This window comes from Notolepis coatsorum (assembly GCF_963971535.1).
Source record: "Notolepis coatsorum genome assembly, chromosome: 9".
NCBI lineage: Eukaryota > Metazoa > Chordata > Actinopteri > Aulopiformes > Paralepididae > Notolepis > Notolepis coatsorum.
In genome coordinates, this window is record NC_140173.1 from 49,015,071 (window position 1) to 49,040,593 (window position 25,523).

The 25,523-nt window shown below is 43.7% G+C and overlaps 1 protein-coding gene across 3 annotated transcripts in view; it reads right to left on the reverse strand.

Moving 5' to 3' along the window:
• eif3s10 (eukaryotic translation initiation factor 3, subunit 10 (theta)) overlaps positions 1–25,523 on the reverse strand; it is a 96,372-nt gene that overhangs the window by 35,373 nt on the left and 35,476 nt on the right. For all 3 annotated transcript variants that reach the window (XM_084321798.1, XM_084321797.1, XM_084321796.1), the window contains exons 10-17: positions 23,267–23,383; positions 20,418–20,603; positions 19,172–19,519; positions 18,611–18,715; positions 13,370–13,483; positions 12,914–13,036; positions 11,162–11,315; positions 10,229–10,410 (exon numbers count right to left, since the gene is read on the reverse strand). In XM_084321798.1, coding sequence (XP_084177924.1) covers positions 10,229–10,410; positions 11,162–11,315; positions 12,914–13,036; positions 13,370–13,483; positions 18,611–18,715; positions 19,172–19,519; positions 20,418–20,603; positions 23,267–23,383 — 1,329 coding nt within the window. The remainder of the gene's footprint in view (positions 1–10,228; positions 10,411–11,161; positions 11,316–12,913; positions 13,037–13,369; positions 13,484–18,610; positions 18,716–19,171; positions 19,520–20,417; positions 20,604–23,266; positions 23,384–25,523) is intronic.

Below are 25,523 nucleotides of genomic sequence, written 5' to 3' on the forward strand. Positions count from 1 at the left end.
CTGCAATCTGTTAAAGTTGTCATTCATTCATTCATTCAGACGGCAACAGAATAATTTTGATTGATAAGTCGATTCTGCCAATTACGTCACACCGCTTGCACCCGCCCTACTGTTCTTAGCACCAATCGGCAAGCGCGTATTTGTTTTTTTTAACTTCCGGCAAGTCCGCCATTGATCTACACGACAGAAGCACAACAAACATACCGGAGCTAATAACAAGTAGGCTACCAGCGCTCCGCAGGAGTACTAAACGAGGCATAATGATTTTACTGCAACGAATGTTATAATAAAAGCTTTTATATACATTTGTCTGATTGAAAACTTTATTAACAGAATGCAGAATGGGTACAATTCAGTACGTTCTCTGAGCAAAGGAAGGAACTGAGCTAGCTATGGTCGGGTAAATACGCTGATGTTATTGAACGTGTAACTATAACGTTAATGGCACAAAACGAATGCCTTTGTTAATCATAAGTAACTTTGATGCAGTAGCGTGTGTGTGTGTGTGTGTGTGTGGGGGCGGGGTTGTGCAGGTCGCTTGACTGAAACTGTTTTCAAAGTTTGAAACTTTGAACGTGTGGACCAGATTGACGCAACACAATCCTCTAACGCGAGGGCAAAACATCACGATATCCACGATACGTTAAAAAAGTGTATCGTTAATGAACTGTACCCGATATTTATATAATATCGTCATATCGCCCAGCCCTAGGTGAGGGGGCCCCCCCCGATAGGCTATAGGGAGGTGTAGTGGTTGGTTACGTCATTGTTGTTTCCGGCCGGTCCACCTCGCTTGAAATTGCAATGTATTTCCAATGGACACATTTCTAAATCGTCTAGTTTAAAACTACCGGTAGACTAAAATAAAGCATGAACATTGGCACGTGTACCTTTTTGTGTGTGTATTCATCCACAATCTATTGCTCAACATGAAACAATTCGCAATTAATCATTGCGTTATTTTATTTCAACCAAAAATGCTTAACACAATGCCCGCCATCAGCAGGGGGCGCTGATCCCCCTTCAGCGCCAGGTCTTTATTCAATGGATCTAGTTTTAGAATGCCAAACTTGCGAGTCCTAAAACTATATTTTATATTATAGCTATGGATCTAATAATGCCGTCGACTGTCAGTGAGTTGCTTCTGGTCAACATGCAAAAAACAGATTGTTTTTTCATTTGTACATTTCCGTTTTATACCGTTTTGAATATGAGTATAGTTTGAGCAGGGATTAAAGGAAAAGAAAATCTACTGACTGAAATTTTTTTCAGGCCAAGTCATATTCTTATTTTAACCTCAACTGTATTTTTTTTTTAAATAGCGTTAGCGTTTTAAGGGAGCCTACTTGTAGAGCCTACTGTCCTGACTGTGACTATAGACCAGACCTGGGCATTGTACGGCCCGCGGGCCGAATACAGCCCGCGGGATGATTCTGACCGGCCCGCGAAAGATTACATAATAATTTTTTTTTCTTTTTTTCTTTTCATGTCAACGTTCACACGCACAATATAAGCTTACCCGTACTTTTCGGACTATAAGCCGCGGCTTTCCCCCCATTTTGACCCTGCGGCTTATATAACGGTGCGGCTATGTGACTCGACGTGACCAAACACGAAAATGTAAAAATCAAAATATTGCTTTTTTGACTGCATTGAAATGTTATTTATCTGTTCCCTAATTTGCTAAACTTAATACAACTTGTAAATGAGTTAATTCTTGTTATTTGTCCGACAGTATTGTGTCCCAATGCTAATTACATAGGTAATTAAACATTAAAACACCTGCGGCTTATAGTCCAGTGCGGCTTATATATGTACAAATCATTCAATTTAGCTGCTGCGGCTTATAGTCAGGTGCGGCTTATAGTGCGAAAAGTACGGTACCTAGGATTTGACTTGATTCAACAACAAAGCAGTCGGGGCAAGCCAAAAACGGTCGAAAGTGTGGTTATTTGAAGTTGACATGTCAGTGACATGTCTTGTTTATTTTTGCTATAAGATGATATGTCTTTAGAAAGTTTCAAGTTTCAAGTTTCTTTAATAGTTGTCATACAGAAGTACAGAATACTTTTGTACAAAATGCTTCTTACTGTTGCGCTCCAGAGACTGTGCAAGACAAGATAAGTATGAAATAAAAACATAGTAAAATTAGAAGTAAAAAAAGAGGTCACAGTGTTCAGTTTAGACATATGTACAATGTTCGATGCAGCTAAGAAAATCCTTGTTTCAATAGTATATGAAACTCAAAATGCCCTGTTATTAATGTTTCACATTTTGTTTATCATTTTGGAAATAAATTCTATTTGAATAAATGATATTTTTGAAAGCTAACCTCACCTTTTAACCCTTTAATCGCCAAAAACGCCGTAGGACGTCTTTCCCCGCCATGCTCATTCTGCCAAAGACGCCGTACCACGTCTTTGATATCAATATTTCAAAAATCTGTGATCGAAATCATATTTCTCCCCCGGAGACTTGAGATCTACTGTTGAGCCCCTCTCAACTCTCCAACGGTTCAAGAGCGCCATCTGGTGGCCGATCGGCGGATCGCCCAGGGCGGAAACAGGAAATGAAAGCTGGTGCTCATTTCAATTCGGTCCGATCACTCGGTAATAGTCTCAGGACTCGAGCTGATCACAACGGATAGCAATCCGTTACCAATAACTCGATAAACAACATGATTTGGACATATATACTATTATAAAACCTGGAAATGGATCGAATATTTCTACATCCCATAATAGGAACATTTCTGTTCCACGCTCATCGCCCAACGCTATGAGGAAGCTACGGTAAGATTCAACGTTATTTTTCAACGTGTTCGATACTAACTGCTCTAATGATCATATCACCCACACTAGATGAATCATATAACGTTGGCCACGGAATTATAAACGACCCCCCCCCCCCCCATCCGGTCAACATCAGATCATACGTAGTAACTTCTAGAAGTACGTCCATTTGAAATTTTTTATCTCGCGCATATTCCTATCAAACTGTATTTCATCATCAATATAATGCATTTGGGGCTATAAATCACGTTCTGGAGAAAGCTGCAGAAAACGATAAAAACATACTTATACTTTAGACCGTATTTTAGTATGAATATGTGAATGAAAAAGTATAACGTTGCTACACCCTGAACAATAGATATAGGACGTTGAATGGGCCATAGTAATGTCAATTTAGCAATACAATTTAAAAAGTTATAGCCCTGCAAAGAAGGGGAACTTCTCCATATTAAATAGGGCTGGCGAAGGATGGTAAATTATGAATTTAAGCCTGGCGATCAAAGGGTTAATTGCCAAATAATAACATACACTCTTACCAGGGGTCAAAACAATGCCATTTACTGCTTTTTATATAGAAATAAAATGTATATTATCATAATTGAGTTTGGAATTTTGGCCTGGCCCTCCAACATATTTTCAGTTGCTCATTCGGCCCCCTGGGAAAAATAATTGCCCACCCCTGCTATAGACCCTACTGTTGTTGTCGCGCCAGGCAGGGAGGCTGTGTGCTGGAGAGCGCAAATGCAAGTCTTGTGGCTAGCTTCTGATTGATGGCGAGCTAGCACCCTTTTCCATTAACTAAAAGGCTTGTTATCATACAAACAAGGGACTAAACACGTTTCGCAATTATGCCACAACAATGTGGAACACCGCGGCTAAGTGGCGTAGTGGGCAAGGCGCTCGCCACTAATGCAGGAGATGCTGGGTTCGAGCCCAGCTCTCGGCATTGCTACCAGCTTGGATGGTCGTTCATACTAACACAATTGGCAGTGTTAAGGGTGGGAAGCTGGTGGGTGGGAATCGAACGTTGTGGACAGCGACTCCTACAGGTCGGTTGGTGCGCCTGCGCAGCAGAATCAGGAAGCAACGGGAGCGGCGTGTCCCTCCCACGCAGACCCTCGCCGCTGAAAGATTGCGCTGTGTAGGTGAAAAGATGCGACGGCTGCCTCCTCGTGTACCGGAGGGGACACGTGATGCAAGGCTTCGTCCACATTGCAGCCGGCCAGTGGGAGGCATGGCCTAACAGCGTTCGAGACAGGGGAGGGTAGAATTGGACAATATGAAATTGGGATGGGAGAAAAATTAGAAAATGCGAGAAAAAGTAGATACAAAAAAAAAGAAAAAAAAAGTGGAACGCCCTAGCCACAGCCGTATTTTTTTTTAAAATCCTATTCCCTACCCACATTCAAAACCACTCTCAAAGAGCACCTACAGGGGCGGCTGATTGGCGCAGTGGGCAAGGCGCTCGCCTCTAATTCAGGAGATGCTGGGTTCGAGCCCAGCTCTCGGCGTTGCTACTGGCTGGCCGGTCGTTCATACTAACACAATTGGCAAGTGTTAGAGGGTGGGAAAGCCGGTGGGTGGGGATTTGACGGATTTGACTCCTACAGGTCGGTTTGGTGACGCCGGTGCGACGGAAGCAGGAAGTGACGGGGGCAGTGTGAGCCTCCCACGCGTTACTCCTCGCCACTGAGAGTTCGAGCTGCTGCGGTGAAAAGATGAGACAGGCTGCCTCCTCGTGTACCGGAGGGAACACGTGATGCAAGGCTTCTGTCCTCACTACAACCGACCAGTGGGAGGCATAGTTTAGCAACGTTCAAGACAGGGGAGGGAAGAATTGGATACACGAAATTGGGATGGGAGAAAAATAGAAAATGGGGAGAAAAAGTGGGGAAAAAAAGAGCACCTACGGGAGGCTGCAATTCTAAACTGGCCACCATAAATGTCCAACACCCCCCCCCCCCCACGGACAGTCTCCTCCCCACCGTATGTATTTATTTTTTACCACCCACCCACCCCCTCTTAATGTACAGTCTCCCCCTCATCATATGTATATATTTACTGTTAGGATCTCTGGGTAACAGTACTGTATATTTGCATATCGTATATGTGACAAATGTAACAGTACTATATACCTGTACAGTGTTTCCCACAGGATTTTCAGAGACTATGGGGGGTGAACCTCCAACCCTCTAGGAGGGTCCGGGGGCATGCCCCACCAGAACTTTTTATTTTTTATTACATTTATTTTTTGGTTCATTATACAACTGTGGCGGGACAAATTAGACTGTGGCGGGCCGCCACAGTCTAGGTAATTAATGGGAAACACTGCTGTATCTGTATGTCATGTATGTCCCTATGTCATAAATGTCATGTATGAGGCGGTTAGGTGGCGTAGCGGAGATTGCGTTCGTCACCAACCCCGGAGCTGTGAGCTGGATTCGAACAGGCGAATCCAGCTCACAGCTCCGGGGTTGTCACCAGCTTGGCTGGCCGTTCACACTAATACAATTGGCTGTATTAGAGGGTGGGAGAAGCTGGCGGGGTGGGTCCGGGTCGTTGTAAACAGCGACTCCTACAGTTCGGTCGGGGCGCCTGCTAAGCGTGGATAGGACCTGAGTGGGATAGTGTGATCCTTCCACACGCTACGCCCTCTCAGGGAGGATCCGCGCTGCCAGGTGAAAAGAAGCGCTTGATTGGCTGGACGTGTGTCGGATGAAGCACGTGATACCCCCCACAGTCAGATCATCTGGGAGAGTGGAGGCTAAGTGCGCAGCGACCAGGAAGGGGATTGGGAATTGGCATACGACTAACATTGGGATGGGAGAAAATCGGAGGAAAAATGGATGGGGGAAAATAGCAACAATATAAAAAAAAAAAAAAAAAAAAAAAAAAAAAAATCATGTATGTTGTGTTTCATAAATGTCTATGAATTGAAAATGGGGGATTGATTGATTGACATTTTTATTAACAGATTGCAGAATGGGTACAATACAGTACAGCTCAATACACACAATTGTTAAGGGGATGCAGACCAGAAAAAGACTTTCGTCTTTTTTACATCAGGGTCCGCCATTTTCAATTCATCATAATATGAATTGATAATATGGGACCCTGATGTAAACAGGACAAACGTATTTCTCTGGTCTGCATCCCCTTAACAATTGTGTGTATTGAGTAGGGATGCACCGAAAATTCGGCTACCGAAAATTATCGGCCGAAAATGGTTAAAAAGGCTCTTTCGGCTTTCGGCCGAAAGGGTTTTAGCACCGAAAATATATGACCGAAAGTCAAATAACGTGTTGTTGTGATGACGTCATCAAAACGCGACTACAGACATACCGGTAGCATCATAGATATCTATGGTAGCATGCGCAACATGTAACGTGAGCAGCTTGGCAGCTCTTCCTGCATTCTACAGCCTGTGATAACTAACTCCTCTTGGGAGTAGGGATGCCCCCCGAAACCCGGTTCTAAACTAAATTAGAAAAAGTATTGATCAGCTCCGACGTTAACGGTACTGCTATCAGTAGTCTAGGAGCGGATTAGCTACGGAGCTAACAGTGTACCATCCATCTGCGACGCAACGGTGGCAGCAACAGTGGACACTGAGTAATGTTAACGTTATGACGAGTTCATACTACACTACACGTATGAACTCGACATAACGTTAACATTACTCCGTTTAAATGAAGTGTTTAATTGGCAGAAATCCGTTGTTGAAAATGTATCGTTAAACCGAAAATGGAAATGCGAGGACAGGAAGTCGTCATCAATCGTTGTAGTCTTTTAGTCTTAACAGTCTGGAATTAATGTATGCATTCAAAAGTGCTGAATAAATGTTTTATGGGCCCATAATAGTGATTATTAATATTATTTAAGTTAAGTTTTGCCATAATCATGTCTTTTGCCATAATCAGGTAGCTAAAAAAAAAAACAAAAAAAAACATATTTATATTAATCATTTTCGGCCTTTCGGCATTCGGTTTTCGGCCAACCGTTTCCTATTTTCGGTATCGGTTTCGGCCAAGAATTTCCCATTCGGTGCATCCCTAGTATTGAGCCATACTGTATTGTACCCATTCTGCAATCTGTTAAATAAAGTTTTCATTCATTCAAGTTTCCCCGCTCATATGGGCTCCGATGAGTATCAGAGGTAGATCAACGTGTGAGAAATACGTTTTGTTTGGGTTTTGTCCGCTAAAGTAGGCCTAATGCAGGATTTGTGCACATGTGTTTTCTGACAGCCTAATGATGTGAATGTGTTTCTGCTACTGGATATACCAGATCCAGAGATACACCTGTGTGATGTTGCTACGGAGTTAAGCTAATAAAGGATACTCACAACTAGAGCCATATGGAATACGCGATCACGGAATCGCGGACGGAATCGCGAAATTGAGCAATAAAAATGGAATCAACTATAAAAAATTTTTTTATTAAAATTATTATTATTATTTTTATTTTTATTTTTTTTTTATTATTTTTTTTATGTTGTGGGACTTGTACAGCACTTTGTTCAACTTTGTCAGTGCTGTAAAGTTTAAACCTTTTTAAATCTTAGACAAACAAAACACTTTGCTTTCATGAAATATTGTAAGCAGTCATTTGAGGCTTCATAAAAGCAGCACAATGAACACAAATCTGTCAGTGCCGAGTCCGACCTCATCTTAAATAACAAACAGCATTGTTTGTTGTAGTTAACAAAGAGAGGCAGAGTTGATTTTGCAAAAATATATATACCTTTTTATTTTTTTAATAATCGAATTTTATTTTCATATTCGAATCCCATGCCCATCGAACGAAGCTTCGAAGTATTTAAGACAGCCCTATTAAATGGACTGTTATATCTTATTAAATTGTGGACATTTATTCATTCCCACTTATTAGACACTATTTCTGATGGTAAAATGAGCGTACAAAGCAAAATACAGAATTCTGAAATATTAAAACGGAAAAAACGGAATATGGAAAAAATAAAATGGAATTTGGAAAAAAATAAAACGGATTTCATATGGCTCTACTCTCTACTCACAACCACAGCAGAGGACTCACGTATTTGTACTGTGAAGTAACACAACAATGACAAATGTGTTGTTTCTGTTTTCTTTTTTACATAGTTGCAGCACACGGAACAAGTTAACAACTCACCACTACAGCCCCCAGTAGCCTAGCCAGTCTCGTGAAACACCGCTATCTTCAAACTTCCATTCCTCTCGAAACTTTCTTTTGTTAGGTGGTCCCGCTCATCCTTTTCGTCTGAGAAAACGGCGGTGGGTTTTCTTTTTAGTGGCCGGCTTACTCCTTTCCATTTAACTCTATTAACACATTCGGGGCCAACCACGTATATATATACGTGTTTCGGATCCAACGCTTGACGGCCAACCACGTATATATATACGTGGCAAGGTTGTTTTGGCTTTTATTCCATTGTAATATCCTACTCAATGTCACCCTGCGGCACTGCAGTTTTACCCTACTCTTGGAATTCGGAAAAGTGCATTACCGGCCAGATCCTCATAGGGGCACTGTCTCGATAATGCAGTGTTCCCTGTTACAGACCGGTGTTTTTTTTGTTTTTGTTTTAGTTAGGGATGCACGATATTGATTTTTTGACACCGATACCGATAACTTTATGCTCCTCAGGCCGATAACCGATATCGATAACCGATATTTATTGTATTATAATCTTTTTTCTTAATGTATATATTATTTTTTTATCAAATTTTTTTTCCAACATGAAACAAAACATATCACAATAATAATACATAAAAAGACTTCCCAGGTTAGTTGTAACGTTAGTTTAGGTTCGTGTTGACGTTAGATAATGTACAAAATAAACGTATTCCGCTGCTATAGACGTCGCTCTTTTATTTTGAAACCCCCCAGAAAGGAAGTCATTGCTCTCGTTATCTGCTTGAGTGTCCGGTTAGCTCCGTTAGCGTGCAGTAGTTAGTAGTATATCAATACCAGCCATTGGATTACTGTTTTCTAAATTGGGGAGGCTTTTAATCGTCAAGGTAAGAGGATTTTAAGTCATGGTATCCATAAACTTCAATCGGTTCGGATCCTTTGAATGAATGAGAATGTAAACAAACACGGCTTCACGTAGAAATCACTGACTGCGCTCAGAGAGGAGTCGTTCGGCAAAAAATTGTTCAGAGTATATCTGCTTAGAAAACATAATTGTCGAATTCAATTATTTTTAATTTCTCCATGTGGTAAATACATAGGTCACATCCTGTTTACAGGAACGTTTTGGAGTTGTATTTGGAGTGTATTTCGTGACTGTAGGGCACTGTAGGGAACGTCAGGCTCAAACCCTCCCCCACTTCCAGTGATGAAGCTAAGCTACGCTAACAGAGCGACTGTTCACTAAGCTAAATGCACGCACAGAGACAAAAAAGGTATGCATCTTCTTGTCTAACTCCAGGGAAGATGTTAAATAAGCTAATTTCCCAAAATGTTGGAGTTTTCCTTTAAAGGGGACCTGCATTGCTATTCCTAGCACTATTTGGGCAACTTTACACAATTCCTGTGAGTCTATGGAAGACATCTGTAAGGTTTATTTAAAAATAAATCATTGTTTTATATTTCTAATAGAGTACTCAAAAGCATCATTTTCCAGCCTCAAGATTTCAGCCCGTTATTGGCTGGGCTCCGCCCATAAGCACTTTCAGTCCCAGTCATCCACACAATCTGAGTGAGTGAGTGAGTGAGTGAGTGAGTGAGTGAGTGAGTGAGTGAGTGAGTGAGTGAGTGAGTGAGTGAGTGAGTGAGTGAGTGAGTGAGTGAGTGAGTGAGTGAGAGAGAGAGAGAGAGAGAGAGAGAGAGAGAGAAAACACAGCTGCGTGCGAGTCCCCTTCTCTTTCTCCCTCTCCCGTTTGAGGAAGTCTTCCACTGTGCCGCGCGCTGCCTACAGCTATAGACGGGGGCGTTAGTTTTATGCTCTGGAATCGAGAGAGGGAGAGAGACAGACCGAGAGACGACAGCGCGACGCGCGTGTGTGTATGTGTGCTCTGTCGCGAGGGTCTATCTGATTCTCCCTCTCTCTCGCTCTCTGTCAAACCCCATTTGGTGCGCTACAACCACAGAGCCAATCGGATCACTATCGGCTCCATCCTCGCCACGTGACATCACCATGCGAGTCAAATCAGAATGACCTGATTTTTTCGACCAGGAAATTAATGACCTGGATGACGGCAATCCGCCAATATGGTATTTAGAGACACAAACACATTGATACTAACTCCTATTACTATAATACAATGCTAGACACTGAAAAAAGACACTTATAATGCATGTCACCTTTAAAAAAATTCTGATTATTAAATGTAAGACTTTTTAAGACCCCGTCACTCCATTCCTATTCGGTCTCCATACGCTTGGTCTCAGGAACCAGCAAGTGGACAGAAGAGGAGGCGAGACATGCGTACCTTGGCCGGCTTCTCTTCTGGGGCGTGTCTCTCCTCATCACGGCGGCGCTCACGCTCCTCGATCTCCTGCTGGCGGGCGCGCTGCTTCCTCTCCTGCTCCTCCAGCTTGTTTAACTTCTCCTGGTACTCCCTCTCCACCCCCTCCTGCAGCTCCAGCTCCTCGCGCTCCTTCTCATCACGCTCTGTTAAATGAGCATGCAAAATCCACTTAGAGCTAGAAACACGTACACATATTTCTAGTTCAAAAACATTCATGGGACATCAGCAGGGCACGAAATAAAAAAAAAAATTTAATCTACTTTTTCTCCCATTTTTCTATTTTTCTCCCTTCCCCAATTTCGTATTGTCCAATTCTACCCTCCCCTGTCTCGAACGCTGTTGGCCATGCCTCCCACAAGCCGGCTGCAATGTGGACGAAGCCTTGCATCACGTGTCCCCTCCGGTACTCAAGAAGGCAGCAGTTGCATCTTTTCACCTGAACAGCGCAATCTCTCAGCTGCGAGGGTCTGCGTGGGAGGGACACGCCTCACTCGTCGCTTCCTGATTCTACTGCACAGGCGCACCAACCGACCTGTAGGAGTCGCTGTCCACAACGTCCGATCCCCACCCACCAGCTTCCCACCCCCTAATACTGCCAATTGTATTAGTATGAACGACCAGCCAAGCTGGTAGCAACGCCGAGAGCTGGGCTCGAACCCAGCATCTCCTGCGTTGGTGGCGAGCGCTTTGCCCACTGCGCCACCTAGCCGCCCTACGAAATTAACTTTTTGACTCACCGGCCAGTGGCCGGTAGATGGGAAAATTCTACCCGCCAAGCATATTTCTTACCGGCCAAAAAAAATACGCATTTTTGTGTCACATACAGTGCGTCTCATGGACGAGTGGAGGTTACCCCACCTCAGCCGTGTGTCTCATGGACTCGTGGAGGTTTACCTTTCTTGAGCGCCTCGTCGTGGATACGCTGTGCGTCCTCCTCCTTCTGGCGGTAGAAGGTGTTGCGTCTGTCCTCCTTGCGTTGCTTCGTCCGCTCTTCCAGGCGCTTCTTCCTCTCCTCCAACAGGCGATCCTCGAACGTCTTGAGTTTTTCCTTCAAAAAGACAAAAACCGAACATCGAGATTCAGAGCACTGCCACCGTCACGTAAAATGTTCAGTGAAGTGGGGGAGACAGTGGCTCAAGAGGTAGATAAGTTAACCTGGTAAGGTTCCTGGTTTTTTTGTTATGTTATTTATATGCGTTGACCAGCTCAGATGACTGTCCAATGTTATACCTAGTTTAGGTATAACAATGTTTAAAACCATTCTATTCGCTCTCTAATCCACTCTTCTACTTTTTGTAGCTCTGTATTTAGTGCCACACCCAGATCTTCTACAGAGGAGGACGCCATGTACAGGGTTGCATCGTCCGCATATATAGCCACCTTCGCTTGCTCTAAAATTAACGGCAAATTGTTTGTATAAATGGTGAATAACAGAGGTCCAAGGCAGCTTCCCTGCGGAATTCCATACTTAACTTTTTTCGCTTCAGATAGGCTACCGTTAAAAAATACTCTGGTTTCTATTGTATAAGTAGCTAGTTATCCATGAAACTGACGATGAAGCAAAGCCATAGGCTTTAAGTTTCTTAATAATAATATGTAATAATGTCTGTTTTTAGTGTAGGAAAGGTATCCAAAATCCCGCCTGTATCTAACCCATCGTGTAGGTTTAGCTGGTACATTACTTCCAGAGGTACAGCAAAAATGTCCTGTGTAACTGTTTTGGTTCATTCAGAAATATATAGACTATAGAGTTGCTCTCCTCAATTGTGCCTGGGAGCGAACCAAGACTGCAGTGTGTACACAAACGAGAGGGGGGAGGGAGTTCGCATTCGAGGACGGAGCGGAGCACCCGTTCCTAATGAGAAGAAGACACCCTTAACCCCTAACTGCGGTGTGTGGTATAAGTTGTAAAGCGCTTTGGATAAAAGCTGCTATATAAATGCAGTCCATCACCAAGTGGTGAGAGGTGGGAAGAGTATGCAACATTTCTCCTGGTATTGACCATAATCACACTGTGGCCATTTTGCCCTCATGTCATGCTCAGGTTGGGATTCCTTTCCATCTACAGGGCCGGTGGCTCTTATGTCATGCTCAGGTTGGGGTTCCTTTCCATCTACAGGGCCGGTGGCTCATACGTCATGCTCAGGTTGGGATTCCTTTCCATCTACAGGGCCGGTGGCTCATATGTCATGCTCAGGTAGGGATTCCATTCCACCCACAGGACATAAGAGAAAAATGGCTGCCGCATGAATATGGTAAATTACCGTACTTTTCGGACTATAAGCCGCGGCTTTTTTCCCCATTTTTCGACCCTGCGGCTTATATAACGGTGCGGCTTATATGTGACTCGACGTGACCAAACCTCGAAAATGTAAACATCTAAATATTGCTTTTTTGACTGCATTGAAATGTTATTTATCTGTTCCCTTATTTGCTAAACTTAATACAACTTGTAAATGAGTTAATGCTTGTTATTTGTCCGACAGTATTGTGTCCCAATGCTAATTACATATGGTAATTAAACATTAAAACACCTGCGGCTTATAGTCCAGTGCGGCTTATATATGTACACATCATTCAATTTAGCTGCTGCGGCTTATAGTCAGGTGCGGCTTATAGTGCGAAAAGTACGGTACATGCATTTACCTCATAAATGCAGCTACGCGACTCTGTTATTTTGGACACAAAGTTCTCCTGGTCTTCCATCATCCGGGACATTCGCTGCTTGTGCTCCAGGGCCTTCTCCCGCTCAACTTTCATGTTGCTGATCTAAAGAAAATGAAATAGAAATAGATAGTTCATGGCCAATCTACAGGCGTGCAAACGAGGAAGTAGTGGTTTTTCAAATAAATAAATAATTCTAATTTGTAATTTTAGAATCCTATCCACAACTCACAACTGCCAGAATAGACCTCTCAAACCCATCCCTCTTTTCTTGATCCTCCAATCGCAACAGTTGCGAGTGGACGATCAAGAAAAGAGGGCGAAGCTCGAGATGGGTACATTTTTGGTTTCCTGCCTAGTAGTCACAAGTCCAAGACTCGAACCCACGACATGCCGAGCACATGCAGCGGGGACACAACGTGGAGAGGCGTCTCTTACCCGGTCCTCCTCCTGGAGCTCCCACAGCTCCATGTCCTTGACTCGCTGCTCCTCGTAGGCCTGCTTGATGAGGGGGATCTCCTCAAGGCGCTTCGCCCTCTCAAAGTAGTCGATCTGCACCAAGGAGACAAACGGGTTGTTCCACAATAAGTTCAAGTTCAAGTTTCTAGTTTCTTTAATAGTTGTCATACAGAAGTACAGAATACTTTTATACAAAATGCTTCTTTCTGTTACGCTCCAGAGACTGTGCTAGACAAAAGATAAGTATGAAATAAAATAAAATAGTATAGCATGTAAAAATAGAAGTAAAAATAAAAGTCACATACGTAGACAGTGTTCAGTATATACATATGTACAATGTTCGATGCAGAATAGGGTAACTGAGTTTCCGTACAATATACTAATATACAATACTATATAGTAGAGATGTTCCGATACCATTTTTTCCTTCCCGATCCGATTCCGATACCTAAGCTTTGGGTATCGGCCGATACCGATACTGATCCGATACCAGTGGATACATTTATTAAAAAAAAATATATATATATATATATATATATATATATATATATATATATATATATATATATAAATTATAAAAAATATATATATATATTTATACAATATACTGTCTTTTAGTAATAACTATAAAGTAATGGTATTTATTCAACAACAGGTGATTGTATAGATTAGTATTAGTATCAGTAATTGAAAACTATCTCAATGAGTTCACCCACGGAAAGGTTGTTGGCACATTAGTTCCACACAGAGATTATTCGTTGCTGCACTTGCTTCCACAAGGCTCCGTTTAAGTAGCAGGCTCTGTTGGGATTTTTGCACAATAAATATTCAACACTCTCTTTTGAGACTCTGCCTCAGACTCTTATCATTTGGCACTAAAAGCTAAACATTGTCACCGATATGGCTGTCCGCAACATTTCATTAATTGTGTACGCGAGGTCAGTGACGACGTTAACGTGAGCTACGTTAGCTAGCATGAGCTACCGGTAGATGGAAAGACTAACGTTACTGGTGAAAATGTGATTTACATTGGAATACTCCTTTGCCAACTTGCTGTACTTTGCTTGCAGGTCTGCAGCCATTATTGCTGGATTATGAATAGCCCCAACTTTAGCCAAATAGTTAACGCTAGCTTTCGGTTAGCTGTTCAATGCTAATAACACCACCAAGCGAACCCATCAGAGCTCCCCGTCAACAGCGCTCTGTCGGGAGTCGCTGTCCGACTCGGGACGATGGCATTAAAGTATCTGCTGTTAAAATGACAAATGGCATTGACAGTTTAATTCACGGTCGGTTAAAAACACGTTTGTTTTATAATGCTCACTCAGCAGACCGCAGTGTTGTTGATAAATTACGTCATATTGTATCGGAGCGCAGAATTAGAGGGTACTCGCCGATACTAGGGATGCCCCGATCGATCGGCCACCGATCGTTATCGGCCGATAATCAGTATAAATATGCGATCGGTGATAATGCTTTATTTTCGCCGATCGTCAAAACCGATCTCACTCGCTGTCGCTGAGTTCTGTCTCAGACACCGGGTGATGCGGCATCTGCTCCTCCCTCCAGCCCCTCCCGCACGCATGTAAACACGGGTCTAGTCTAGTGGGACGGGACACGGGAGGACGGCGTCTCCCTGAGCTAACGTTAGCTTAGCTACCGTTACAAAATGACCCAGTCAACTATTCACTTTTAGTTTAATACATGATGAGGCATTGTCTAACCGAACGGTATCTAGCCGGCCAGCTACCGATAGCTCCTGACATCAACAAACGCTCCAGCAAGTCTAGTAGAGACGTGTATGATACCTCAGCTAGCTCACGTTAGCGCAAGTTAGTTCACTGTTCAAAACGAAATGTCCCATTGAACTAAATAATTCACTGAGGCGTTGTATTAACGTTATATATCCGGCTAGCAGTAGCTACAGATAGCTCCTGATATCAATGTCTTATAACACTGATTTGATGCGTATTCGAGCTGAGGGCATGTTGAATGTGATATGACCACAGTAATGTTATACCAATAGGGTCCAGCTGCAGCGCAGGAGAATCCTGGCCGTAGCTCGAGGCTACTAGAGTACACACAGACAGTGGAGCTTGTTGCGTGGTGGCGATGTCTCCCAGATAATACAAGTACAAGTCTAATTATATAATATATATATTTTATATAAAAAAAATTATATAAAATAGATTTAATTTTTTTTAATCAAAACCGATCGGTATCGGCCGATATGGCTCACGCCGATCGGTATCGGTGGCAAAAAACGTGATCGGGGCATCCCTAGCAGATACCGATACCAGCATTTTAGGCAGTATGGGCGGCATTTCCGATACTGGTATTGGTATCGGAACAACTCTACTATATAGTGCAAAGCAGAAATGGGATGAAGTACAATTTACAGTAAGGTGTACTGAGGTATGGGTTGTAGTGCAAATCCTTTACCAATAAATATAAAGTGTGTTTAGGTGTTCTAAAGTGTGGAGAGTGGGTGCTGCAGTGTGTTGTTTGTTTAAAGTGAGTGTGTGCGTGTGGATGTGTGTGTTGTGAGTGCATTTGATGGTTGTTGCATAGTGTTATTGTTCGTTGAGCAACCTGATGGCCTGGGGATAGAAGCTTCTTCTGAGTCTTTCTGTGCTTGCCATGAGACTCCGGTATCGCTTGCCTGACCGCAGCAGTTCAAAGAGGCAGTTGTTTGGGTGGCTGGAGTCCTTAATAATTATCTTAGCCTTACCCCTGCACCGCTTGTTGTAAATGTTCTGGAGAGTGGGAAGCCCCCCTCCAATTGTGCGTTCGGCTGAACGTGCCACTCTGTGTAGTCTGCTTCGGTCTTGTGCGGTGCTATTCCCAAACCAGGAGGTGATATTGCCAGTCAGGATGCTCTCTATTGTACATGAGTAGAAGTTCTTAAGGATCTTCTGACTGACTTGGAACTTCTTTAGGCGCCTGAGGAAGTAGAGGCGTTGTCGTGCCTTCTTCACAACACTGTCAATGTGTGTGGTCCATGTAAAGTCCTCGGATATGTGGGCTCCAAGGTACTTAAAACTGTTCACTCTCTCAACCGGTGCCCTGTCGATGCTGAGGGGGCTGTTGTCCCTGACCCCCGACCTCCTGAAGTCCACAATCATCTCTTTTGTTTTGCTGACGTTCAGGGAGAGGCAGTTCTCCTGACACCACTGCGACAGATTCTCTACCTCTTCCAGGTAGGCCTTCTCGTTGTTGGCAGAGATCAGGCCCACCACTACTGTGTCATCAGCAAATTTGATGATTGTGTTGTTGTTCCGCTGTGCCACACAGTCATGTGTGTACAGGGAGTAGTAACCACTCCTCCACATGGATGACTTTTGAAAATGGTGGCGATCAGGGTTGAGGTCACTACTCTTTCAATTCCGAATATTCATTGAACATGGTTTTCTTACAAGTTCATATTTTATTTAATGGGTTAAGTCTTGCGCCACATGTGATGTAAATTCATGTTGGGAGTCAAACTCCGCTTCAGACAGCAGGAGATACTAGGAGCACATACTACCAAACTGTTTTATTTGTAGTGCACTTTACATTTCACAATGAAATCTCAGAGTGCTACAGTTAAAAGCAACATTTTAATATAGAATAAAAATTAAAAGCAACAGTTAAAATAGGCAAACAATTAACAACCGAATAGGCTGTTAAAAAAAAGACAAAGAAATACACTTCCTGGAGTAACAGCGCAAACACACCAGTTGCGCAAGCAGGCACTCACAGGTTACGTGGGGACAGCTGTAAATGCCTAGATTTTTTCAAGATTTCCAGTTCCAGTGTTCTATTGTCCATTTTGCATGTATAACTAGAGCTGCCGCGGTATCGGTATTACCGCGGTATCGCTGTTACATCACGCCCACCGCAGAGTTAGGATGAATACCGCATCACCGCTGTTTTTTATAATAATAATAATAAAGTACCCTGCTCTCGTTGGGCTTGCGGCTCTGCAGATATACCCTACTCCTCTGTCAAGGTTCCAAGCGACCCTATTGGGTAACAGAAAAGTCACATGAAACACTGCAGACCACTGATTGGTCAGAAGAGAGACGCGTCACACGTTGGAGCGTCCTGCAGTGTGTTACCACCAATCGGCAAGCGCGTATTAGGTTTTTACTTCCTGAATGTCAGCCATTGATCAGAGCGCACAACACGGTTAATACGTTAGCTCCCGCTGGAGACCGGAGTGGATTACCGTCGCTCCTCAGGGGGAACGAGGCATAATGATTCTACTGCAACAAATGTTATAATAAAAGCCCTTCGTTCTATACACTTGTCTGATTGAAAACTTTATTAACAGACCGCAGAATGGGTACAACTCGGCACGCTCTGAGCAAAGAAAGGAACTGAGATATGAATTGAGTAACGCTTGCCTTGCTATGGTCCGGTAAATACGCTGATGTTATTGAACGTGTAACTACAAAACGAATGCCTTTGTAATCATAAGTAGTAACGTTATAATAATAATAAGAAGAAAGGGTCGGGGGGGTAACAGCCGGGCGCGCCGCTACCACCCCTGCCCGCGACACAGACTGAACGGCGCACGACCAGAGGGGAGACTTCGAATCCGTGTTTCACTTTTAATAACGAATGCGTGCTTGCCGAATCCCAAACAATATTCATGCTGCAAAGTCATCCTCTAAAGATAGACATTTAGACTAGAGGCAGGCTATATGCTATAAAGAGTAGACTACAAACAAAAAAAAATGCAGTCAAATTTTTTTTTTTTTTTTGTGTGTGTGTGTAATAACCGCAGCGGTAGGAAATATTCCGCAAATTTGTGCAGTAAGGAAAACATCAATACCGCGGCAGCTCTATGTATAACCAGTTATTATATAATTAATTAGAATGTTAGAATTCATTTTAGAATGATGATCAGTGTGACTGTACTCCTGAAAAAGTATAGTAATATGGTTTATTTGTATTGGGAAAGATACAGACACATTAGCTGGTTGAACAACATCTATATGTGTGTTAATAATGCAGATATTGAGTGTATTTCTGTGAAAATGCGCGTGGCGCACGCCTCTGAATCCAACCAAAGCGAAAACGATCGCTTCCAGCCCGCGAGTCGCGCAGCCGGTGGGCACAGCTACGTCAGTTAACATGGGAGCGAAAGTGAAGCGCTGGTCGCCTGCCTTCGCGCGCGACTGGTGTGTTTGCGCTGTAACTCCCATTGTGAACGGGTTTGTTAAACATTATTACCTTCTTCTCCTGGTTCTTCAGACGCTCCTGGAGCTCCTTCTTCTCCTTCTCCAGCTGCTCCACCTGTTTGGCCATGATGAAGTCTGGGTCCAGCTCCTCCAGGTCCTGTTGACACAACAACTTAAGTTAAGTCTCTCACCTGTTTTGTCGCAACGATCCATTTCATGCATCCGTTTTACGTGTGTCGTGTGTGTGTATGTGTGTGCTTTCCGAGCCAATCGGAGGCTTTGTTACATTCTGGATGATTTTAGATCGTGGTTGAACAGAAGCACTGTTATACCTTGGAAAAAACATGCTTATTGGCTCACTGACACCGATTAACTACCTAGGTATGACACAATGCCACTCGATATCAAATTTCAATAGCAGAGCATTTTTTGATACTCTATAGTATTGAAGCAATTCGATCGATACCATGAAAGTATCACATTACGATACCGAGCCCTACTCACAAGCGCATGGACTGCTACCGGGATGGTCTTAGGCTGCTACCGGGATGGTCTTAGGCTGCTATCTACCTGGTATATTGCTTTTAACGAGTCTGGGATGAAGGCACTTTACCTCGATATCGATGTCTTTGAAGGCCTTGGCTCCGAGCTCGGTCTTCTTGATCTGCTCCAGCCGCTCACGAACCGTCTTCTTCTTGATCTGCTCGTGCTCCTGCATGATGCGCTCCTTCTCCCGCTCCTTAGCCTCCAGGCGGAGCCGGTCCTCCTCGGCCTTGCGGACCTTCTGCTGCTCCGCCTCGCGCTGCTCCAGCTCCTCCTTCTCTCGCGCGATGTTCAGGTTCTCCAGGCGCTCCTTACGCTCCTCGATGGTCTGCCTGCGGGCCAGGACACGCTGGTGCTCCTTGCGGGCGTTCTTCAGGTAGGCGGTGATGGCCAGCTGGGACTGCTCCTCGCGCTCTTGCTGCGGAAGGGACAAATAAGGACATGTCAGCGATAAGGATAAGGTATAAAAGTTATAATAACAATAAATCTGATTAATCTAGAACTCAAAATCACTTTACACTAAGGTGGTAGTGAGACAAGCAACAGACAAACAAACAAACAAACATGGATGGATTGGGAGGGGCCTAAGAGAAGGCAGTGTGAAGAAGAGATGGGTCTTGAGGCGGTATTGGAAAATTGAGACTCTGTCCCTAATGTCTTGGAGGAGGGAGTTCCAGAGCCTGGAAACTGCCCTGGAGAAGAGCTCTCGGCTCGGCACTCCCCCAATAGAAAAGTTGGACTTGGGGGTGGTGAGAAGGCAGACTGAGGTAGATCTGAGGGACCGAGGGGGCATGCATGTGTGAGGCAGAGTGCACGAGCTTGTTTGTCCGTGTATGTCTGTCATAGTGTCAATATGGTTACATGCCATGGATTATTCATGAAAAAGATTTGACATAATCACAGTTGCTGGAGGATGATATAACAGTATGATACTTGATCACGTGACTTTGCTTCTCCAGTGAAAGGAGATACAGGCTTCATGTGAAGGCAGCTTAAAACATGTGTATGTTTATTATAATGTGAGGTATTGTGGGAGTCTGTAAAGTGTTGAGTTGAGAGTTATGCCCAGGTCACCATTTTCCTACATGTGGCTACAAAAACCAATGAAATGACTAATGACAGCAGCAGTCAACCTTGGGCTTCCAACAGCCTCCCAAGACGGCAAACACAGGAGATCCAACGCCTGCTTGGTCCGAGCCAGACGCTGAGTTTTTAAGTGATGCATTAGTTACCATTTTACATCCAGTGAGTGCCCTGTGGTTATAATATGTTTATGTGTGAAAGAGGAGGTGCGTTCAGCAGAGGGCAGTGCTCACCAGGATGGAGACGGGCCTGATGACTTGGATGGCCTTGGCCAGAGAGGAGGACATGGCAGTCAGCTGGTTCCTGATCTGCTCCGAGGGCATGTTCTGCAGGAACGGACCCACGGGAGAGTCCTCCTTGGCCGAGTAGATCAGGTCCGAACCGAAACTCAAGGTTCGAGACGAGTGGTCGATACGAACCTACAAAAAAATAATATATATATAAATGTCTTTGAATTCATATTTTATTTCGAACAATAAATATAATCAAGAAATAACAATGTAAAAAAAATTATTTGCTGTGAAAAATGTTTTAATTAAAAAAAGTAAGATAAAATAATAAACAAAACAAGTCTTTTGTCCGAAAAGGAATAGTTAGAAGCAATATGCTTATCAGGTCCTACCCCTTATTGCAATAAACCCTTAATAATTTTTCCAAACAGTGTTACATTTTCGACAACAGAATCATCTGCAAACAAAATCACTTGTCCATCGATCAAGTTAATATATAATCCTTACTGTTCATAAATAAGTTATTTTACAATCAATACATGTGTAAACCTGTATAAAGTCTCAAAATGAATGCAATACTAATGCTGCATGGAAATGTGTATCTATCTTAACACATTGGGTGCCAACAACGAGAGATCTCGTTGTTGGCCACCATGCGTTGGTTGCCAATCACGAGATTTCTCGTTATTTAATCGTTATTTCTTTTATTAGCGATATCCATTAATTTTCCATCCGTCCAGCCTGACGTTATCATTGGGAATGGCTCTGAGCTCGAAAAGGGCAAATACCGCCCCCTATCGTCTCCCGGATGGTAATGCACATCATTGGATTGGATTGAGTGGAAAAGTCCGCCCCAGGGTTTCCCCACCTCTGGCAAGCAGTGTTGTGTTACCAGAGTCACTGGCGAGGCTGGAAGCAGCTTGGATCATGCCTTTCGGACTATAACGTTGGATCAATAAACGCGGTCAATATTTGGAATGGCGATCGGGAATTGGATTAATCTTTTTGCAGAACATCTGATCTGAGGTAAGGAATCTATTTGACCAGTTTTTGTTTGTGTGTGTGTGTGTGTGTGTGTGTGTGTGTGTGTGTGTGTGTAGCGTTAGGCGCTGAGCGCGGCACGAATAAATGATTTTCAGCCCGCTTTTGTTTCGTGCATAAGAACACAAATACTCTCGATAATCTAGCGTTTATTTTTTATTTTTTGATCCACCTTTTCTCCTTATTTTATATTTTTCTCCCATCCCCAATTTCGCCTCGCCAATTCTCCCCTCCCCTGTCTCGAACATTGCTAGACTTTGCCTCCCACTGGTCGGCTGCAGTGAAGACCAAGCCTTGCATCACGTGTCCCCTCCCGTACACGAAGAGGCAGCTGTCGCATCTTTTCACCTGAACAGCACGATCTCTCAGTGGCGAAGAGTAGCGCGTGGGAGGCTCACGCTGCCCCCGATACTTCCTGATTCTGCTGTACAGGCGCACCAACCAACCTGTAGGAGTCGCTGTCCACAACATCCAATCCCCACCCACCGGCTTCCCCACCCTCTAATACTGCCAATTGTATTAGTACGAACGACCAGCTAAGCCGGTAGCAACGCAGAGAGCTGGGCTCGATACCAGCATCTCCTGCGTTAGTGGCGAGCGCCTTGCGCCCCAATCTAGCGTTTATTTGAAAACTATTCATAAATCAGCCGGAAAATGACAACGTGTTTTGTGTATTCCAGTAAATGGCTATTTTCGCGGAATTTCTCTGAAATTACTAGAAATCACCAAAACTATACTCGTATTCAAAACGGTATAAAACGGAAATGTACTGATGAAAAAACAATCCGTTTCGTACATGTTGACTGCAAGCAAGTCATTGATAAGCGACAGGTGTATTAGTAGGGATGGGAATCGAGAATCGGAATCGATTGGGAACCAGTTCCTAATTGTCCGATTCCTGGAATCGCATGACTCTGACTATCGATTCCTCTTATCAATGCCATGTTTTTCCGACAGTTGCGCATTTAAAAACAATAACGTTAGCGCCACGCATGCAGTCATAGCAGACTATTTGATTCCTTGACTAGGAAAACCTAAAGGGCTTGATATTGCGACTGTTTTGGGTGTGCAGTGAAAACTGAAAGTGCTTTGCATCCTAGTCATTCATTTACATGGTAAAGTAACGTTAGCTGCTAGCTAGCTAAATAGCCATGCTCATTGCCGAGAGACAGAGAGAACACTGAGCTGGCCTTTATTTATACAGGTAGGCTATTGCTAACAAATTCTCTTTTGCAATAACGACCTGTTGAATGCAACTACAGTTCAATAGATTAAATTAGTTCTCAAAAAAAATGTATTTAAGTGTATAGTTAATTTATTTTTTAGTTTTTGTATTTTTCTGACATGGGGGCTCAACAATAAATGATAAATAACAATCAGAAATGTCAAGTTGCATGTTGTTATTCTAACCAGCTTAGTTCTGTTGCATTTCCAATACATTTATTTAAATTATAAATGTAGCAAGAATCGATAAGGGAACCGATAAAGAATCGGATCGATAAGCAGAACCGATAATGGAATCGTATCGATAAAATCAATTCCCATCCCTATGTATTAGACACATAGCCATAATCTAAGATATAGTTTATGCGTTCGCAAATGTGCTTGTCTTCCCATTCATTAACGTGGTGGCATCCAAGTGATAAATCGCCATATCCGGCTGGCAACCAATGTGTTAAGGATGAATAGAGAATCCTGATGCACCAGCCTAACCCTACATATTCACCATAACATTAACAGTGCACCCCGTGTTGTCGAGTCTTCACCGTCGCTAAGTGACTGTGAGGGTGGGGATGGGATCAGCGGCTTACCTGAAGATCACAGTGTCGGGCCGCGTCCACGATGGAGCGCTCCAGCTGGAAGGCATCCACAAACGGCACCAGGGAGGCCAGGCGGCTGAACTCGATGCTCTGGTAGATCTGAGCCACCTGTTGGATCAAAAATATATACCGTAATTTTCGGACTATAAGCCGCGGCTTTTCCCCCCATTTTTCGACCCTGCGGCTTATATAACGGTGCGGCTAATCTATGGATTTTTACAGCTAACTGGGCGCGCTCCCTCAGCTCTGTGACCGTCAGATCAGACTCCTAAATCTGCTGCAGCAGTGCACGCCTTGGCCCTCCTCCTCCCCCTCACAGACCCACGTCAACAAACCATTACGGCAAGAGTCAGAGCTCCTCTTTCAACATAACTGAAGCATTAAACAAAATGACCCAGTCAACGAACTATTCACTAGGGCTGACCTTTGAAGCTTTTTTTGGCAATCGAAGCTTCGGGGCCGAGCTTCGATTTTAATTCGAAGCTTCGAGAGAGAGAGAAAAAAAAATAATATAAAAAAAATATCAATTAAATTTTATTTTATTTTATGTTGTGGGACTTATACAGCACTTTGGTAAACTGTTGTTTTTAAATGTGCTCTATAAATAAAGTGGATTGGATTAATTAATTAAGTAGCCCCTTTCGTGACTGTGACGCAGCCAACAAGGTTTCACTCGGCTGCGCTGCCTGGGTGCAGTGGGGCTGCTCTCACAGCCAACGACATGACATTACATAATTATGTTGCAACCTTCGTCTATCAAGCAAACAATTATATTATATTTTATTTATAATTTATAATTATATCAGACAATGCACCTACAAAAGCAGATGATTACAATTAAATTAGCCAACTTGGTAACACATTAGTCATAGCAGCATAGGCATAGCCTTATTAATGTTTTGTGTGGCGTCGCCGTTGTGTACAACGATACTTGTTTTTTAGGTGATTTGACAAAGTTGTTGTAGAGTTGTGATATGCCATTTTCTTCTGGCATATCTGGCACTGGGCTTTTTGGGCATCGTCTTTGCATATTTTAAAGTGTAACCACACGTCTGATGACTTCTTCGTCGACATGTCTGCTGCACATGTCCTTGTTGTTTTCTTTTTTTTTTTTAACTTTGACCAGTCACCTGGTTCTTTTAGCGTTTATCGCTTTTTCTTCTCATTCATACTTGGTCAAGTTCGACCGACAGAAGCAGGCTGAAAGGGTTCAGATGGGGGGGTAGACACTCTGGGAAAGGCACGGCTGCCGTCCGGGATTCGAACGCGCTCAGCCCCAGATCCACGGCGTTGTCCACGGCGCTGAAATAGCACTCGCGGTACGTGGTGAGCTACTGGAGCTCCCCGTCCTTGTTGTTTTCAACACAGATAATCTCCACGTGCTTGTTGTAGAGAGGTGGAGTCAAGGCGCCGCTTACTTTCATTTCATTGGAATGGAGGCGCAAGATTTGAGGCAAATTAAAAAAAAAAAAAAAAATTCGAACGAAGCTTCGAAGTATTTAAGACAGCCCTACTATTCACTTTAGTTTATTAATGCATGAGGCGTTGTCTAATATTATCTAGCTACTGATAGCTCCTGATATCATCAGTTTGGCATTCGATTTCGCAGGTGCTGGCTAACTGGCTATCGTTCTGTGAGCTGGCGTTAGTGCCTAGCTGGCGCTGGCTAACTAACGTGGCTATCGTTCTGTGAGCTGGCGTTAGTACCTAGCTGGCGCTGGCTAACTAACGTGGCTATAGTTCTGTGAGCTGGCGTTAGTACCTAGCTGGCGCTGGCTAGCTAACGTAGCTATCGTTCTGTGAGCTGGCGTTAGTACCTAGCTGGCGCTGGCTAACTGGCTATCGTTCTGTGACTGGCGTTAGTACCTAGCTGGCGCTGGCTAACTGGCTATCGTTCTGTGAGCTAGCGTTAGTACCTAGCCGGCGCTGGCTAACTAACGTAGCTATCGTTCTGTGAGCTGGCGTTAGTACCTAGCTGGCGCTGGCTAACTGGCTATCGTTCTGTGAGCTGGGGTTAGTACCTAGCTGGCGCTGGCTAACTAACGTGGCTATCGTTCTGTGAGCTAGCGTTAGTACCTAGCTGGCGCTGGCTAACTGGCTATTGTTCTGTGAGCTGGCGTTAGTACCTAGCTGGCGCTGGCTAACTAACGTGGCTATCGTTCTGTGAGCTGGCGTTAGTACCTAGCTGGCGCTGGCTAACTGGCTATCGTTCTGTGAGCTGGCGTTAGTACCTAGCTGGTGCTGGCTA